A 19,123-nucleotide genomic window follows, 5' to 3' on the forward strand; every position below is an offset into this window, starting at 1 on the left:
GCCACCTGAATTTACAAAATAAACACATTACAGTATCACATTTCACTATAAGAGCAAAGAAAGGGACAGCAGATCTTTTATAGAATAACCAGGCATTCAGTTGTGCACTACGACAAAAGTCACTCACTATAAAGAAAAAACAATTCAACATAAAAGGCTGAGACGGGTGTGAGCTACAGTTAAAAATGTTACAGTCTTTAGTATGACTGGAATGTTCATCTCAGTAAAACAGCTCATGACAATCTGGGTGATGGTATTTCTACATTAGCATGGACTGTTCTCTAGAGATAATGACAGGGTTCAAAGAAATTAGTCTCTATTTGACCCTTTTTCTACTCCACTGGCTTTCCATCAACTTTAACAGGAGCTTTAATTATAGGGAACACTTCACACAAACAAACACACACACGACTTGTGAGGAGCTCACACTTTATGAACATCCATCCTGATTTAGTTACAGACTTGATGATATGATCACAAAGATCAGAAATCTTTTCTAATGCAATCTGACGATAACGGTTTATACCATAAGCATTTGGGTCCTTTTGTTCACTACTTTAGAGATTACTCAAGCTGGTAAAGTACTTCTGAAGGGTGGAAGGGGAAGGGATGGAGCAAGTTCTGTCCGTGCTACTTTTTAAATTGCTGGTCTTTATATAAACGTCAGACAGACGCCTTTGGTCATTTAGCCATGTCTTTTCTCACACCTTGAAAGTTTTTAAGTCATCTCTTCAATACAAAATGCATCTGTATGTTTTTATTTTAACTATGGATCAATATTGACATTTATTTTTTACAACCGTTCAAAAGTTTAAAGTCAGTAAGATATTTGTTGTTTTTGAAATTCATATCTTATGCTCAACAAGGCTACATTTATTTGATTAAAAACACAGTAAAAACAGTAATATTGTGAAATATTATTACAATTTAAAATAAGTTTTCTATTTTAATATATCTTAAAATGTAATTATTTCTTTTATTTATTTCAGCACCCATTACTTCATTCTTCAGTGTCACATGATCCTTCAGTAATCATTCTAATTTACTGATTTGCTGCTCGAGATTTACTATTATTATTAATGTTGAAAACAGTTGTGCTGCTTTATATTTTTGGTGGAAACTGTGATAAAGGTTTTTCAGGATTCTTTAAGGAACAGAAAGCACAAAAGTACAGCATTTATTTAAAATAGAAATTTTTATAAAATTATAAATGTCTTTGCGTTCACTTTTGATCATTTTAATGCATTCTTGTTGAAGAAAATTGTTCATTTCTTTCAAAAAAGTTAATCATACTGACCCAAAACATTTGTGAACAGTAGTGTACTTTATTGACCTAATCTGAATTAAACTTTTAATTCAATGTATTGTGTGTGTATATATATATATATATATATATATTATATATATACATATATATATATATATATATATATACAATATACATATATATATATATATATATATATATACATATATATATATATATATATATATATACATATATATATATATATATATAGATATATATATATATATATATAGATATATATATATATATATATATAAATCTTACTGTTCAAAAACTGTTGTCTGGTGTATATAGATATAGATATATATATATATATATATATATATATATATATATATATATATATATATATATATATATAAACTAAATAAACAAAGTGTAAAACACTGCAAAACATAAGTATTAAGTACGGCCATGACAGCAGCAGCAACATTCCAGAGAGTGGACTATGATTGTTTGTTTTAGCCGTCACAGCCAAGTATGATTGTGGGTCAGGGTGCTTCATAACACTATTGTGCAAGAACACCACTCTAGTGTGGAACTTCCCTTGAAGGTCAACATCAGCTAAAGATAACTGAAATTAAAAAACTACTCTCATACTACAGTCGAGCGTTTCCTTCAACTACAGTCTTTCTACTGACAGAGGGCTTTCGTTTATAGTCTGCCACGTCTCATTACATTCTGTTGTCACCACATTGTCTGTCCTAAAATATTATGTGTCACTTCTCATACAGAAATATTCCTCCATGTGCCTGGAAAATCAAAGGATTCTGAAAGAGAAGTCGGAATAAAAAAATAAAAATAAATAAAAAACCCAGGGCACCCTTCTTCAGTACAAAACACAGCTGTGCTCAGAGGACTTTTTTTATGTGTAAATGCATCACTCATGCAAATAAATGTGTGGTCACTGAAAATGAGAAGGGACATGGAGGGTGGTGCATGAGCCAGAAGAAATCTGCAGTGTTTGTGCTGACGTTTTCCCTCTATCCAAAGCTGTCGTCACGAGACAGCACGAGTTCAGCTTGTGCAATACAGCAGCTGCAGCCACAGCAAGTATCGGCCCCCAGTGAGATGCGCTGCTCAGGCTGTACTTGCATAAAAATCTGGGAATCATTCTGTTTGTTGACGAGCTCTGGACTTCTTACTGCTTGACTTTGTTTTAGTGACAAACTGCCTAAAATCTCTCTTTACCATCATATAGTCCTTCTGAATTTCCTATTGTGTCCTTACAAAGAGGAAGTGAAACAGTGACTGTTTATTGCTTAATCATAGTTACCACATACTGCTGTGACAACGAATATAAACCTAGAGCAAGTTATAATATAGAAATGGACCGACACAATTGCATGGCAATTCGTAACTATTTTATGCTATTGCAAATAGGTGGCTAATTCAAACTTGTGATTTCATTTATAGGTTTTCGTACAATATGCTTGTGCCCCTGTGATGGTTATGTTTAGAGATGGGGTTAAGTGTCGACTACTACTTTTTTCTCAAAATCATAAATTTTTTATGATATGAATCATACCAAATCTTCACCTCGTTAAATAGTTACATTTTCCTGTGAGATTGGGCATTTATTATTTGTATTATTATTTTACAACCAATAGATAAAAAAATTGTTGATATTACATTTCTATGATATTTTGTCAAACTTAAACAAACAACAACAAAAAACGATTTGAATCAATCAAGTGCAGTGAATTTATGCAATACAGCATTATAATGTACGACAATATGAAAAATGGTCATTCATTTTGATAGCTGCTAAAGATAACATTTAACATTATGATTTGATTATTAGCGTTTTTAAAGATTAATTTTAAGTGAGTGTTAGATGATGGCAAAGGTTATCTAAATGCAAAAAAATAAATAAAAAAGGGAAAATGAGCTGCACAATTAAATATAGCCTACTGATAAATTACAAAAAGATCTTTAATATCAGCTGATCAGCTGCTGAAGGTTGATTATTTGTCATTTTAAAAAAATCATACAAAGCATGAGTACACAGACAGCAGCTTGGGATTCAGCGCAACATTGCAACATGTCATCTTGGTGTGTATCAAACCTGCAGCATCTTCATTACAGGCCTAAAGCCTTACACTTCAACCATCATGACAACTGAGAAAACACAAAACTCCTCAGAGTTCCTCAGACAAACTAGTGGTTAAACACATGTGACTACCAGCTAAATTAAACAGCTAATTAATTCACAAAGACACTTTTTGAATTAAGAATTGCATGATTGCCACAGTCTGCTGGAAAAAAAATGGAGTGTAGCATATGACAGTTAAGTTATGAATGAACCTTTGTGTGCCTGTGTGACATAAACTCACAACACAAAACACACATCATTACCCTGTATATGAGCACTGTTCCCTTTGTTTTATTACCAGACTCCCTTCTTCCACTATGTCCGTATATTCATTTCCTCCCCACCTGTTGTGCGATAAAACAGGAACAATGCAAACTTCCACCTTAACTTCACACATAGCAGGGGCCAGTCCTGATCTGTCATAACCCGAGGAGAAAAAGGGGCTTGTGGAGGAAATGATCAAATGGACAGGAGATCCATATTTAGAATTACACGGAAATGAATGAAAATTGCTCCGAAATACTTTGCCATATTTTTTCAATCATTCTTCCTTTCTTTTTGCCTGAAGGGATACATTTGGATGGACTTCAATAACTTTTACAGCACATATCTGAATGTAGACCATCTGCATGCTGAAAGTGACAGGTTACTACTAATACTGCAGTTAAAAACTTATTTGAAAATATGATTCCCATACTGGGAAAAAGATGTAATTTAATATGCTGATAAATACAGAATCAGTGCTGTAACTCATTAACTTATCTGTAATATCACACAGCCATAACTGATAAGAAGACTATCAAGTCTGATGGTGCCAGACTTGTAGCGTATCACAAACGTGTAGCAGCCTGTTCCGGAATTCACCCAAACTCCCTGTAGAGATTTAACACTGACCGCGGGCGGACACACACACATACGGCTCCACAAGTCAGCTCAGCTTCCCTGGATCTGTCAGTGCACGAGCTATGAGGCCCAGTCAAAGGAAATGAACATTACCTGTTGATTCTGAGAGCGAATGCTCTCCGCTCTGACGCTGGCAGAGAAGCCATGCGAGTCTGATCTCAGTCCACGCAGAGCCGCGGAGGGCAGCACGGAGCGGGGAAGATCGCTGATGGCATCGCGAGCCTCATCTTCGCGGTATCAGCGGCTTTGCTGGGCGGAAACTTCCGCATTTTAACTCCAACCCAAACAAAGTGGATTTAAACGAGGGAGAGAGAGAGAGAGAGAGAGAGAGAGAGAGAGAGAGATAGAGAGAGAGAGAGTAAACGATGTTATAATGATTAAGGGTGGGTTTACTTAAACAAATGTTTAATGGGTGACGAGGTCTGCAGTACATTATAAACAAATATACCGGTTTACGTTAAGATGCAAAATAAAAACAAGCCTGCATATCTTTTATCGACATATGTTTGATAAAATATGATTGATAAAATTACGTTTATGTTGTTATTGTGCTATCTGGTAGTAAATAAGCTGCTTTGCACACTTGTCAAGTTGCTGAATGGAATGAACTCTAGTCAGAGAGATGTGAAATAGCACATCTGCGACCCCTGTCAGTCATGAATTGCGCTCCAACATTACTGCGTATATTTTGTATAACGTCATAGCATTTATTAATGATTTATTAATATTTTGAATTAGTTTTTATTTTATACAATCTATTTTAAAAAAAATAGTTTACGTTTTAGTGATTTTGTTATGTACTTTTGTTATTTTTTTAAATCTAGCTGTTAAGTCAAAAAAGTATTATTATTATTTTTTTTATTTTTATTTTTATTTTTATTTTAGAAATTATGTTTTCTATATATTAAAGCAAATACTGCGTCTTTGTGTACATAAAGTGTTAGGTACTTGAACTGTTTGCTAACAGGTGTTCTAGTCTATGTAAATCGGGCATATATTTTTAAATAATTGTCACCATATTTGGCTTTATGCTTTCTTTTATTTATTTATTTATTTATTTTGTATATTAAGTTATTAAATACAGCTTGAAATGTTAAACAGCAGGTTAAAACCATAGACTGTATAAAAACACATCCTTTTGTAACTAGGAACTGTAACTTCATGTCTAAGCGCAGCTCGGACCGTGATTACATACACACCAGCACATCGCTCAGTGAAATATTCATTGCTCTTCGTCATCTAGTAGTCTACTTCATCTAGAGCTCGTACTTCGTAAAGTGTAAGTTGTGTTTATTAGCTTCTATTCTAATGCATGGCGCTTGTAGATCGTGTTGACAGCCATTGACAACACGTGTGTCTCTTATATTATGTTTTTGTTTTGTTTTTTTGACACTATGGCTCAATTGTTTTAAACTCTACACACAAAACACACACACAACATGCAAAACTTAACACATTTCTTGCAAAAGCAAACACCTCTTTCAAAACTATTTTAACTATTCTAAAAATTGTATTTTTGCGTATTAACTCTACACACAAAAAAACAAGATAATTAGCCACATACACGCCAAACTACACACAGATGTGAAAAATGTAAAACACTAATGTTACTCTCGTGTGTCTTTTGAGTGATCAGAGTGCACAGGAGTTACATGCATACACATATACACTGTATATACAGTGTGTATGTACAGTACAACTGATGAATTTTACACAGTTATGTAACTGAACTTTACAGCAGAATATTTATTTGATAATATTGTGAAGCTGCTGTGAAAAAATCTATACTGAATAAAGCACTTTAAAAAAAAAGTTGACTTTCTGACTTGGCTTGTATGTATATGCAGTGTTTGTGTGTGTATATATCTATCTATCTCAAGTTCAGTTTAACTTGATGGTGAGCGTTTGTGGACTGCAGTCTTCAAGTAATTCCACAGATTTTCAATGGGGTTTAAGTCTGGGCTCTGACTGGGCCATGTAGGGACATTCACCTTTTTCTCCTTCAACCACTGTGTGCTCAGATTTTCGTGTGTGCTTCGGGTCATTGTCATGTTGGAAGGTAAACCTTCTTTACATTGACAGCCTTGTGGCAGAGGGCAGCAGATTTTCCTCAAGAATTTGACGGTATTTTGCCCCATCAGGTTTTCCTTCTATCCTGACAAGTGCTCCAGTCCCTGCTGCAGAGAAACACCCCAGAACAGAATATTACCACCTCCGTGCTTTACTGGAGGAGGCTGTTATTTGGATGGTGAGCTGTACTGGATTTCTGCCAGACATATCATTTGGTGTTGAGGCCAAATAATTCAGTTTTAGTCTCATCTGCCTCTGAATCTTCAAAGTGTGTTTTGGCAAAGCTCAGTCTGACTGTATGTGGCCTTTTTTTTTGTTTGGGTTTTTTTTTTTTATTGCTACCATACAATACAAGTTTTTGTGAGTTTTTGTGTTGTTTTGTTGTGATATTGTTTTTAAATTGAACACAATGAAATGTCTATTATATGAAATCCTGCAACTGCTTCAGAGTTGCTGTAGGCCTCTTGGTCGCCTCTCTGACCAGTTTCCTCCTGACTCTTTCATCCAGTTTGGAGAGATGTCCTGATCCAGGGAGGGTCTGTGTTGTTCCAAATACCTTCCACTTCTTAATAATAGACTTCACTGTGTTTTTAGGCATTGATAAAGTCTGAAAATTTTTTGTATCCATCTCTTGACTTGTGCCTGTCCACAACTTTATCCCGGAGATCTTTCGACAGTGCCTTGCCCCACATAGTTGATTGTTTGCTTCAGTTGCACTACCAAGGACCGACATGCTCCAAGAAAGCTCTTTTCATGATCACAGCTGAAAGTCAGATGGCTTTGTGTGCCATTGAGAAGGTGATTAGCTACACCTTTTTTCTACCCACTGTTTTCACTATTAGTTTTGCAGACTTGGTCTTAATATTAGGTATATTAGTGAATGGTTTCACTGAGTGGGCCTCAAGTACAACTTTTAGTGTCTATAGTGAAATAAAATATATGTCAAGTTTCTGTTCGACCTCCCCTGTGAGATGCCCCTACACTGAGTAATCTTATTACTGAAAAATGAATATCCTGTCATGCCATACATGTTTATAAACCCCATTTACTCTGAATTCCTGTTTATGTGTTTATAGACTCTGATTAGTTCAGGAGATCTCAGTGATGGAGGAAGAGGATGAATGTCCAGAGTTAGTTCCCATTAAGGAGAAGTCAACTGGACCCACAGCTCAGATACCTGTTACCATCATCACTGGATACTTGGGTCAGCATAAAAAAAAACATACCAAATGTGTATTTTTTTTTTTTTTTTTTTTTTTTTTGCTTAATGCAAATATGTGTTATTGTTTACTTAAAAAAATATAGATTTTTTCCCAGTACTTTAACTTTAGTTCTCTTTTTTCCAAATACAGGTGCTGGAAAGACAACACTTTTGAACTATATATTAACAGAGCAACATAATAAACGAATAGCTGTCATTCTTAATGAATTTGGTGAAGGTAAGTTAGAAAATGAGCAAATAAATAAGCAATCAAAAGACCTCTATTCTAGTTTTTATGCCTAGATGCCTTTATATGTCCTGACAGTCCCTTAGGATTTCTTGCTGTTGTGACCAGGAGAGGGCAGCAAAGCATTCCCTATTTCCTTAATCAGTGCAGTAGAGTAGTAGGACCTTATTGCTTTTGGAAGAACCATATTTTCATTGTGATTTGGTCTTTTTAACATGGTTATCTTTTTTGAAGTTTCATAATTAGACCATTAAATCTTTGCCATATTGTCATTTGAACCATATTCATGAACATTTTGTTCAAAAGTGCAGAGATTTTAAATGGCCTAACTGGAGACTGTAATACTGGGCTGCGGCTGAGCCTGTGCTGTGCTGTCCTGCAGGCAGTGCTCTGGAGAAGTCTTTAGCTGTCAGTCAGGCAGGAGAGCTGTATGAGGAGTGGCTGGAGCTGAGGAACGGCTGCCTGTGCTGCTCTGTGAAGTAAGGTTGTTCAGACTACTACTAAATACTAGGACAAAATTATAAAGTATATAAATGTGTGTCTGTGTGTTGTAGTTTGAAGAATAAATATAGTTCCATCTGGACCACGGAACTATTTTTGCACTGTTTAAGATGGCTTAAATGGAACTCCACTATTTCTGCTTGCCATTACATTCCAATGACTAAATAACTGTTGTCCTTGTTTTATTCATTTAATTGTTTCTAATTACTAATTATTTATATGGGATTATAAAAAAAACATTATACCTACTTTTGCATGATAAATAACACAAAAAATGTTTTTATTCAGCAAGGAAACATTAAATAGATTTTTTTTTAATTCAAATAAATAATAAATTTGACAATAAAGAGTTTGAATGTTACAAAAGATTTATATTTCAAATTAATGCTGTTCTTTTGAACTTTTTCATCAAAGAATCCTGAAGAAAATATGATCATAAAAATATTAAAATATTAACTATTTTTAACCTTTATAATAATAATAGGAATTGTTTCTTAAGCATTATATCAGCACATTAGACTGATTTCTGAAGGATCATGTGACACTGAAGACTGGAGTAATGATGCTGAAAATTCAGCTTTGCCATCACAGGAATAAATTACATTTTTAAAATATATTTAAAAAGAAAAGAGTTATTTTAAATTGTAACAGCATTTGACAATATTACTGTTTTACTATATTTTTTTTGATCAAATAAATGCAGCCTTGGTGAGCATAAGAGACTTCTTAGCAATCCCAAACTAGTGTATACTTGCATATATTGAATTATGTCAGATAATACATTATCACCCATGTCTTTTACAGAGACAATGGTTTAAAGGCTATTGAAAATCTAATGGAGAAGAAAGGGAAGTTTGACTACATCCTTCTAGAGACAACCGGGTTGGCAGATCCAGGTACTGTATTTCATGTGCACCAACAGATACATCTTCATAACCTGACAAATCTCTTTATTACGGTAGCTAATGCTTCCATCTTGCTCAAATGTTGTAATCTGTTATCTTTTGTATAGGGGAGGTCTAAAAATATGTACATCCATGTTTACACGGATTCTTAGACTAGGCTGGGTTTTATGGCTTAGATTTAATTCAACTGAATTGAAAGGCTTTCCTTACTAGTAGCAATCCACCTTGTCTTAGTCCGTATTAACATTTAGTTGTTAAAGGAATAGTTCATGGGTGGTCTGAGTAAATCTTCAGCAAATTTTCACTTTGGGGGGAACTTTTTTTTTTTACATTGCAAGACTATTTAGACATCTTTGTGAAGAAGGATTTTCTCCTACATGGAAAGTGGAACAGAGATCAATGGAAAGGCAGGAAGGGTCAGCAGCATCACTGCAGCCAGTCTGTGTACATGAGTGACAGGTGTCAAGGGCCAAAGCCGTGCAGGGCCCTCAGAGCTCAGACACAAGCCCCTCTTCACTGTCATTGGCTGAGACAGGCCTGTCACTCCTAGGAGCCTCAGGGGGATAAGCCCCTCCCCTTCTTCAGAGGATGCTTGTGGGCTGAATGGGTTATGTATCTGATGTCTTTCAAGAACATTGCCTTCATTACACTTCTATCAAATATTTATCATGCTTTCTTATTCTACCCTGACAGTTTGACAAAACTCCATTATGTGAACAAGATGGCCTCAAATTGTAACATGAAACTGTGAAATAAATTTTACAAGAAAAGTTGGAAAGCGTGGAAACAAACAAAATGTACCTTGCAGCTTGAAAAATTTTAAGCCACCCATAAAATTTAGTTATGCATTTTAAATAACCCATAACCCATTTAAGCTGTTTTACCAGAGTTTTAAGGCAAAAAAGTGTCCAGTAACTTTATAAACACTGAAAAACCTAATAAAATGCTACACTGAAGCATAGAATATAATTAAATGATTTTTTGCTAAACCTTCCAGTGGTGAGTGCCTTATACTTTACATAATTACAGTTTTTTGAAATGATGAAGTGAAAAAAATATATATATATATATATATATATATATATATATATATATATATATATATATATATATATATATATATATATATATATATATATTCTGATGGTAATTCAATTAAGTGTTTTCCCATTTGTATGTTTACAGTAAAAAGAGAAATAGATTGTGTGTGTGTGTGTGTGTGTGTGTGTGTGTGTGTGTGTGTGTGTGTGTGTGTGTGTGTGTAATTTTGTACAATTAATTTATATATGTTTTCCAAACCAGGAGCTGTTGCTTCCATGTTTTGGGTTGATGCAGAATTAGGGAGTGATGTCTATCTGGACGGTAAGAACCTAAACTAAATGCTGCCTCAGATGAAGTCATTGATGGTTTACCTGTCAGTATAATTCAGTGTCCTCATCTCCTACATAGGTATTGTCACAGTTATAGATGCTAAGTATGGGATGCAGGTAAGTGGTTGCTCCGTTCTGTCAAAGCACAGACTAAATTACTTATGGGAACTGATAATTTGAAGTGTATTTGATTTTTTTTTCTTCAGTACAGGGATTTAATTGGGGGGAAAAAAATGCTTTTTTTTTTTTTTTTTTTTTAAGAATAGTTAAATAATAATGTATAAATGAATAAATACAAAACATTTTCATAAATTATATGTTAATAAACATGAAAGTGAGCCATATAAATAAAAACTGAATTTTTTTTTTTTAAATGTATAGAAAAATATTTAAATATGAAACGTGAAATATAAAATGAATAGGATTAATAATTATCTTAAATAATATTCATAATAAAATAAACACATAAAAGATATTTAAATGATTCAGATAAAATAATAAATTATAAAACATTAAAAAAATTTATGTTTAATTTAATAGATTTGTTTTTTTAATATTATAATGTTTTACATTTAGAACTTATTTTGTATTTTAAATAGTGGAGTTATTAAATGTTTTGTCCTTGTATTGATTAAAGAAGCAGACTGTTATATATAATGCTTTACATGGGAAAATGATAAACAAACACAAAGTTGGGTCCATGTCACTTGAAGGCATTACATTTACTTGGATTTTTACAGAAAATTATTTTATTTTATAGTACTCTTCAAGTATCGGGAGAAATATCTCCCCCCTTGCCGTCCCTCTTCACACTTCAGGCTGGGAGCAGGACAGTGGTACTGACACCTGGATAATAGGCTGCAATTTAGTGGTGTCAGTCTTGGCAAGTCAGTCTTTTTATTGCAGAGGTGGCACCTCAGCACTGCCGCACTCTGGGGTTCTCTGAGTCCCTGTTGAGGTGAAGACAGGGGAGGGCTTGATAGAAACTGAAGAAATAATGGATATCCAGGCAAATCACTTTAATGGGCCTGTCACCTTTTGTCCTGCACTTTCATTATCACCTGATATATTCATCCATACAAGAGATACTTCAGGCGGTGGGGGGTACAGGTGAGGGGTTTGACTTGCACAGACATGCCCATCAGGTGCCCTCATGTGCCTTGAGCTCTGCCAGTTGGTTTGAAATTTGTGCAGACAGTTGATGAGGCTTGTATTGCTCCCAGAGCTCAATGTTATTACATATTGAACACAGACAATGAGACATGCCTCTTCCCAGTCAGCAGAGATGACTGGCAAAACACACAGGAAAATAAATTGGATTGTTTTCAATAAGCAAACTGTTCAAAACTTATAAAAGAAATTGGATTTCTTTTAGTGAGTTTGCATCTTGTAATCGCAAAGATGTCAGTTTGCTCATCTCTACCGATGTGAAAGAAGTATTTTCAGTAAGGAAACTGGACAGAACACAAGTGTCAAAGTATACAGAATCTAATAAGACATGAAATGTTCTTATCGTCGTATTAGATCTCATAAATCATAAAGTCCAGACTCTAAATTCTGGTTGGATGAGCCACATTCAGAGCTGCCATAAAATAGCTAATATACACACACCTGTGATATCACTTGAATTCTTTGGATGATTTGAATGCTTTGGCTTGCTTTAATGCTATGCAACCATAAACATCTTACTCTTAGTCTAATATATGATTTTACCTATTTTGTCTGAAGAATTATTTGTTCTGATAAATATTATATATAAAACACAAATCACAAATTGACATAGCAAATATTTTACCACTCAGTTCAATTTTATCATGGTTCGAGAGGTCTAAGACATGAAAGTACATCAAGCTATATTGCTTTAATTGACAACGTAACAACCAGTTTGTGTTTGTGCTTTTCTTTTTGAGATGATAAATATAATTGTGATTTTTGTTTTTTATTGTTTTGATAATTAAACATATGCCAATAATGATAATTTTTTGTATTAAAATCCCATACTAGTTTCTCTAAATTAATTTAAAATAAAACACTAAAACCATTTTTGATAATTACTTTAATTTGTTTATATTTTTCCAAAACTTTTCTGATATTAACATTCCATACTATTTAAAATAGTTAAAATGTTTTAAATGTTTAAAAATAGAACACATAAACATTTAAATTTAAACATAACAACATTATAATGTACACTGTGGAAAAAAATGATAAAGATTACATTTAACAGTGTTATTAAATTCATGTAAAATAATTTTTTTAAAGATTTTTTGTATGTTATGTAATCATTTTCATTTCCTGTTTGTCTTTTAGCATCTAACAGAAGAGAAGCCAGAAGGTCTTATCAATGAAGCTGCAAGGTAAACTTTTATTTGATTCAATAATATATAAATATGGTGTTAAAAATACAAGAATAGAAGATAGAATCTTACTTATACAAGATTCCAAAAGTCAAATTGTCCAATCACCAAGATTTTTATGAGCACCTCATGTGTGGTCTTTTAAAATTCTATTCATGACTGTTATCTCTATTAAACGTGACAGCTGGCACTAGTGTTTGTGCAAAAACATATCCGATTCCAGCCCAGCTCCTTTCCCCTCTCCTGCTGCAGTCAGGGTGTTTTTGTTGGGGTTCGGAGGCATGTCGGAATGCTCACAAGTGTCAGAAGTCATAAAAACCGCTTCTGCTCTCTGTTTATGTTTTCCTAACAAGCAAAATGGTGGCGCCTTTTGAGTATGACACGGACCATGCCACCCACACACGACCCGACAACAGGCAGGGGGATGGATGAAACACAACAAAGAGTGTTTACACACTTACTCACACACACACACACATTTAGTTACAAAGGGAGAGTGGGACATTGAACACTGAGCAATAAAGAGAGTGACAAAAGAGAGAGAGAATGGGATGAGTTGTTCTCGTACTGTATTGTTCTATTGATGTATTGTACGACTGTAATCACACATACTTGCGTACAGCAACTGTAGATCCACAAAGAAGTGATTTGCTTTTTATGACGAATAAGTGACATGCGACCCTCTGAGGTGTCGTCTCCCTTTGTTACATACACATGTAGGAAAGATGGGCAGCATTTATCAGGTGATTGTGAATGTGACTGAATTCTGCGCTCTGTTTTTAGGCAGATAGCTCTTGCTGATCTGGCCATCATCAATAAAACCGATCTAGTGAATGAGAGTGAGATGGTGGAGCTCAGAGGTATGGTGAGGTGAGAACCATAGAACCTTTATGTTCTTAATTGAGATGGACTGATACTAAAATTTTGGCTGATACTCAAAAGCTGATAATGATTTAACCAATAAATGGTCGATATTAGCATTTAATGCTGTTATATTGTCTAAATAAATGTGAAAAAAAAATATTGAGAACCAAAATTAATCAGAACCAATTCAGGCATCACAACATTACAATGTACACTATACACTATAAAAATGGGATGTTTATTTTGACATTTGCTTAAAAAAAAAATTATATTTTAAAGTGTTAGCAAATGTGTGTTTAAAGATTTATTTTAAGGCAAAGGTGGAGTACCGATATATTTTGTGTGTGTGTGTGTGTGTGTGTCTGTGTGTGTGTGTAAATATATACACATGCATACATTCATACTTATTTATTTTTTTATTTTTTTTATTATTTCATTTTGTTATGGCCAATGAGCAGTACATTTCTTGTTAAAGTTCTATGCAATTTTGTTTAAATAAATTTGAAATAAAAACACACTAAACTAACTACTAAACACACTAAAACTAAAATGAATTGTTTTAAATGCTTCAGTAAATCTAGATATCAAAGCATTATAATGTACACTATGAACAATAATATTCATTCTGAAATTTGCTAAAGGTCATTTAATGTTCTAAACATAATAAATTACTTTAAATGAATGTTAATACCAGCAAATATTGTGCATCCCTAGTTGTATGTTATTCACTGGATTTTGGCGTCTGTCTCAAACATGAAGACAGGAATGTTTTATTTTTTTCCATTATAAATGGTGCTTGCTTTATAGTTAAGGATTTGAACCCCTAACACAAAGTAATAAACTTTGCTGTGTACTATCACATAAGCAATTTTCTAAATAAGACAATAAAATGGGCTAAATAAATAAAGAATATATAAATAAGCTTGTTTTTACGAGGTACCCGAGTCATATCTAGGTACCAGAATATTGGGTAGACCAGTTTGGCCAGTTAGCCTCCAGAACCCAGAGCACCCAAGTAACATTAATTAATACATCAAAAACCATTCAGTACCCCTTGGCAACCAGGTAACATTGTTTTATTCTTGTAATAGTTGTGATTTGTTCTTTTCATTATAGATCAATAAATGGGCTCGGAAAGATTTTGGAGACGCAAAAATCCAGGTGGGAAGATATGCAAAAATCACAAAACACAAAACGCACTTTATTGTGATCCAGGGTAAAAAGTGTTTTCATATTGTACCATATTTTGAAGCGGTTTCAAACTTCCCTTTATGTAAAGCTGACTCTGCATTCAACAAATGTCTGTCATTTTAAAGCAGAGTGTTTTAATTTTGTACCATATTTTGAAGCGGTTTCAAACTTCCCTTTATTTAATTGCATTCTTGTTGAATACAAGTATTAATGTAACTGACCCCAAACTGTATGTTCAATCAGTTCCATAAACCAACCAATGAAAAACTTTCTTCAGCAGTTTTTAGGGTCCAACCTTTATTTTCTATCTTCTCTCATCTATTAATAACATCAAAGACAGACTAAGTATTTATATATAAATACAAATGAAGTGTATTTTCCTTCCTTATAGGGTTGACCTGTCTCAAGTATTAGATTTACATTCGTTTGACACCAAAGATGGCATAAGGTAAGTGTTTTTTAAAGAATACTTGCAAGAATTAAATTACTTGATTCTTACTGAAGTATAGTCGCGATTCTGTTCACCGGTATTTTTCTAGAGGATTTCGTGTATCTGATGAGGATCAAACACTCCATTAGCTCATGCTAATGTTAATGACTTACACAAAAAAAAAATGAAGCACCCTTTTTAAGAGTGATTACAGTGAGGCAGAGTAAATGCGAATGGCTCAGCCCAGCTGCGGAGGATTATAGCAGTGTCTGCTGCAGTAAAGGTACAGAAGCACTTCCACACAGACTGCCTTTCAACCCCGACTGTGGCCCGTTTGCCCCCTTGAGCACAGGCTGCTTGTCTGGGATGACCCCCCTCTGGTCTGCTGTGTGGTACTCACAGCCCGACGAATAATCCACAGAGCTACGTTTGCCCTCCCCGAGGGGAGACGCTTTCTTCTTCTTTCTTGCTGTATTAAGCTCAATCTTGCTGTTACTAAACCCCAAAGCTCCTCCGCATCACACCAGCACCAGGATTAGGGGCCGTCAGTGTAGTCAAACCCTGTACATCTGTCTAATACATTTGGGTATGTAAGAGGAGGTTGTTTATTGAAGGCATTGGACATCAATCAGTGCACTTGTTTCACATTTAAATGTCATGAAATCTTGTGTTCTGCAGGTTAGCTGAAAAGTTGCAGCTGGTGAAAACAAGCCAACCACATCTAGACAAGGTGAAGATGACTCTGTGACATTTTAAATTGGTGTATTGAATATTTTTCACTTCTGAGGTAAAAATAAAAAAGATCCCACTTCTCGTTCTAGAAGGTTTTTTTCAGGGTTTGTTCAAACTAGAAGGTTTGATAAATGTTAAATGTTGTCAATGTCCTTCTATCCTTGAACCACACTCTCCATAGGAGCTCTTATCATTAGATGGGTCACTTTCCCGCGTCCACCCAGTCTGTCCGACCCTCCCCCTTCAGAGCCAGGCTTCACTGCTCTTTTCATGTAAATGAGAGCCATTTTCTCTTGTTATTCCACAAGAAAAAGGAAGTGTGTAACTTTTAACACGGACAAACAATGGTTTAAATGTCTGTAAAGGGCATGCAATGCCCCAGAGAAGTACAGCAGTGTTTAACACCAAGGGGAAATTCATTCAAGTGTTGTACTGACACTTTTAAAGATGGAGGTATTATAAGAAATGTTTTTGAGTAAAAACAGAAATGAGTAAAAACACTTATAAATACCTGCTGCTGGTTTTGTTGCATTTTTGGTTTTGTTTTTTTGGATTAATTTTTTGGAATTTCTTACTAAAATTCTTATGCACACTGCCATTCAAACTTTTATTTTCTTTTGAGAGAGAGAGAGAAATTAATACTTTTATTCAGCATGGCTGCATTAACTTGATCAGAAGTGACAGTAAAGACATTTATAATGTTACAAAAGATTTCTAATTCATATAAATGCTGGTCTTATGAACTTTCTATTCATCTAAGAATCGTGAAAAATATGATTCACAGCACGACATTGATGGTAATATTAAGAAATGTGTCTTTGAGCAGCAAATCAACATATGAGATTGTTTTCTGAAGGATTATGTGACACTGAAGACTGGAGTAATGGCTGCTGAAAATTCTGTGTTGCATCAATGGAGTAAATACCATTTTGAAATATAGTAAAACTGTTATTTTTAATTGCAATAATATTTCACAATATTGCCGTTTTTATTGAATTTTTGAACAAATAACTGCAGCCTTGGTAAGCATAGAAACTTCCTTCAAAAACATTTTAAAAACCTTACTTTTGAAAGTAAACATTTGTAATTATAAACATTTGTAATTTAACTTGAGCTGTTTGGAGACATGAGACGCTTCCATAATTTTTGTTCATGAAACAAGTTTTTAACGTTTCGCTTACTTATTTGTTTTATTTCAGAGTATGCTGACTATAACATTTGAAGTTCCTGGCAGTGTGTCAGAAGACCTATTAAATATATTCATTCAGGTACAAATAAAGCATATGGAAGTGTGTAAATAAAATATTTCTAAAGTAAAATATTTAAAAAGAACAACACCTTTACAAAATGTAACTTTTTTTTTTTTTTGGTAGAATCTCCTATGGGAGAAGACATTTAAGAACAAAACAGGATTGGCAATGATAGTTATTCGGTTAAAGGTGAGAATACATTTATGTATATATTCTTTCCCCAAACTATATATATATAGTGTTGCATTCTCATTATGTCAGCTACTGAAATGCCAAGTAATTCTAGAAAATCATGACTTCTGAGAAGTTACATTGCTTTTGTATATCAACCATATATGCTTTACAAGCATTCTAATGTTCGTCAAATCTGTTCTCTGTGTAAATGACTGGTATTTCGTTTTGGCAGGGGATCTTCTCCATCCAGCATAAACAGAAGAAGGTGATGTTGCAGGGGGTCCATGAGCTTTATGAGCTGGATGAGACTTCAGAGTGCTGGGCAGATCACGAGCCGAGAATCAACCGACTCGTCTTCATAGGTAAGATCAGATATTCCCTGTCTGTTGAAAGCTGGGAAATAAGTTGTTTTATTACATTTAAAACTTGTTTCATAAATAATTTACCATTTACTGTCTTCTTACTTCAGGTCGAAACCTTGATGGCGACATTCTGAAGAAAGAATTTATTTCAGCCATGTCTAATAAAGACTGCGTGGAGTAGATGATATCTGACTGAAACTATGCACAATCTACCAGGCCACATATACAAACCATACAACATCAACAATCTCATAAGACATTTATGAAATCACTGGAAAAGACTGTTTCAGTTTGCAACCCAGTTTTTGTACCAGGGTTGCAAATCCTGCGACAGTTATATATAGGTGCTTGTCATGCTTCATGATGTTTTGAATAGAAAAAGTGTACAAATCTGACACTTATTTCTCCTAAACATGTAGAACATGTACTAAAAATCTTTTAAGCATTTGTGCGCCACATTTCAAAACTGATATCAACTGAAATGTCTCAAACACAAACTGTAATTTATTTTACATTTCCATTAACATTTTCTCGTAATATATACAATATAAATTTATTTATTTTAAAAGTATGTTGTTATTTTTACAATTCATTTGGGTGATCAGTTACTAATCATTTTACATAGACTTTTCACAGTGTAAAGTGTAAAATAGCAGTAACCCGTAAAATAAATGTAGTCTTGAGTTACTCGGCTTACTCTTCTAACGTGTTAAATATTGTGTCTTTTTTCAATGTGAGAACCATCATTACAAGCACCCACTTAACACTTTCTGTGACTGAGGCGAAAATGGCAATTTAACATACATTGCGAAAATTGGTTGGCAGAGTTTACTTTGTTGAGTGTCTCTAGTGGAACATATATTATGGTAACTAAGAGCAAAAGAAATCTTAATGATATTATATAATGTGAACATTCAGCGCAACACAAATTTAGAAGTTTCTTCCAAATGCATAGATGTAAAAGAGTTACAAAAATGTTCACATATGTCACAAATTTAATTAATGCTTCACTAATGTTTGTTGCTCTATGTGTTATATATCACAACAATTTAGCATTTAGTATGAACATATTTTAATACAATTTATCACACTATAATAATTTGCTTTTTTCATGCTTTGTAGTATTAGAAACCTTAATATTGAATACAAACACTTTAAGATC

The 19,123-nt window shown here is 34.0% G+C and overlaps 2 protein-coding genes across 6 annotated transcripts in view; one reads left to right on the plus strand and one right to left on the minus strand.

Annotated features, from left to right (window-relative positions):
* Positions 1-4,588, minus strand: part of LOC109099436 (dedicator of cytokinesis protein 8) — a 38,443-nt gene extending 33,855 nt beyond the window's left edge. For all 3 annotated transcript variants that reach the window (XM_042762433.1, XM_042762432.1, XM_042762431.1), the window contains exon 1: positions 4,401-4,588. In XM_042762433.1, coding sequence (XP_042618367.1) covers positions 4,401-4,453 — 53 coding nt within the window. In that variant the 5' untranslated portion in view covers positions 4,454-4,588. The remainder of the gene's footprint in view (positions 1-4,400) is intronic.
* A 781-nt stretch (positions 4,589-5,369) lies between these two features.
* LOC109079037 (COBW domain-containing protein 2-like) lies at positions 5,370-18,471 on the plus strand. 3 transcript variants are annotated; one of them, XM_042762435.1, is made up of 16 exons: positions 5,370-5,586; positions 7,454-7,581; positions 7,730-7,816; positions 8,208-8,304; positions 9,131-9,222; positions 10,534-10,593; positions 10,681-10,718; positions 12,912-12,958; positions 13,742-13,828; positions 14,939-14,983; positions 15,405-15,461; positions 16,122-16,173; positions 17,375-17,443; positions 17,549-17,614; positions 17,832-17,961; positions 18,069-18,469. In XM_042762435.1, the coding sequence occupies exons 2-16, from the start codon at positions 7,482-7,484 to the stop codon at positions 18,140-18,142; spliced, it is 1,101 nt and encodes a 366-aa protein (XP_042618369.1). In that variant the 5' UTR covers positions 5,370-5,586; positions 7,454-7,481; the 3' UTR covers positions 18,143-18,469. The 3 variants fall into 3 exon arrangements, with proteins under 3 accessions (XP_042618369.1, XP_042618371.1, XP_042618372.1); XM_042762437.1 differs by lacking the exon at positions 5,370-5,586 and adding an exon at positions 6,857-7,175 and having other exon boundaries at positions 18,069-18,470; XM_042762438.1 differs by lacking the exon at positions 5,370-5,586 and having other exon boundaries at positions 7,469-7,610; positions 18,069-18,471.
* The last annotated feature ends 652 nt before the right edge of the window (positions 18,472-19,123 follow it).

The sequence above is a fragment of the Cyprinus carpio genome, chromosome A8, assembly GCF_018340385.1.
Source record: "Cyprinus carpio isolate SPL01 chromosome A8, ASM1834038v1, whole genome shotgun sequence".
NCBI lineage: Eukaryota > Metazoa > Chordata > Actinopteri > Cypriniformes > Cyprinidae > Cyprinus > Cyprinus carpio.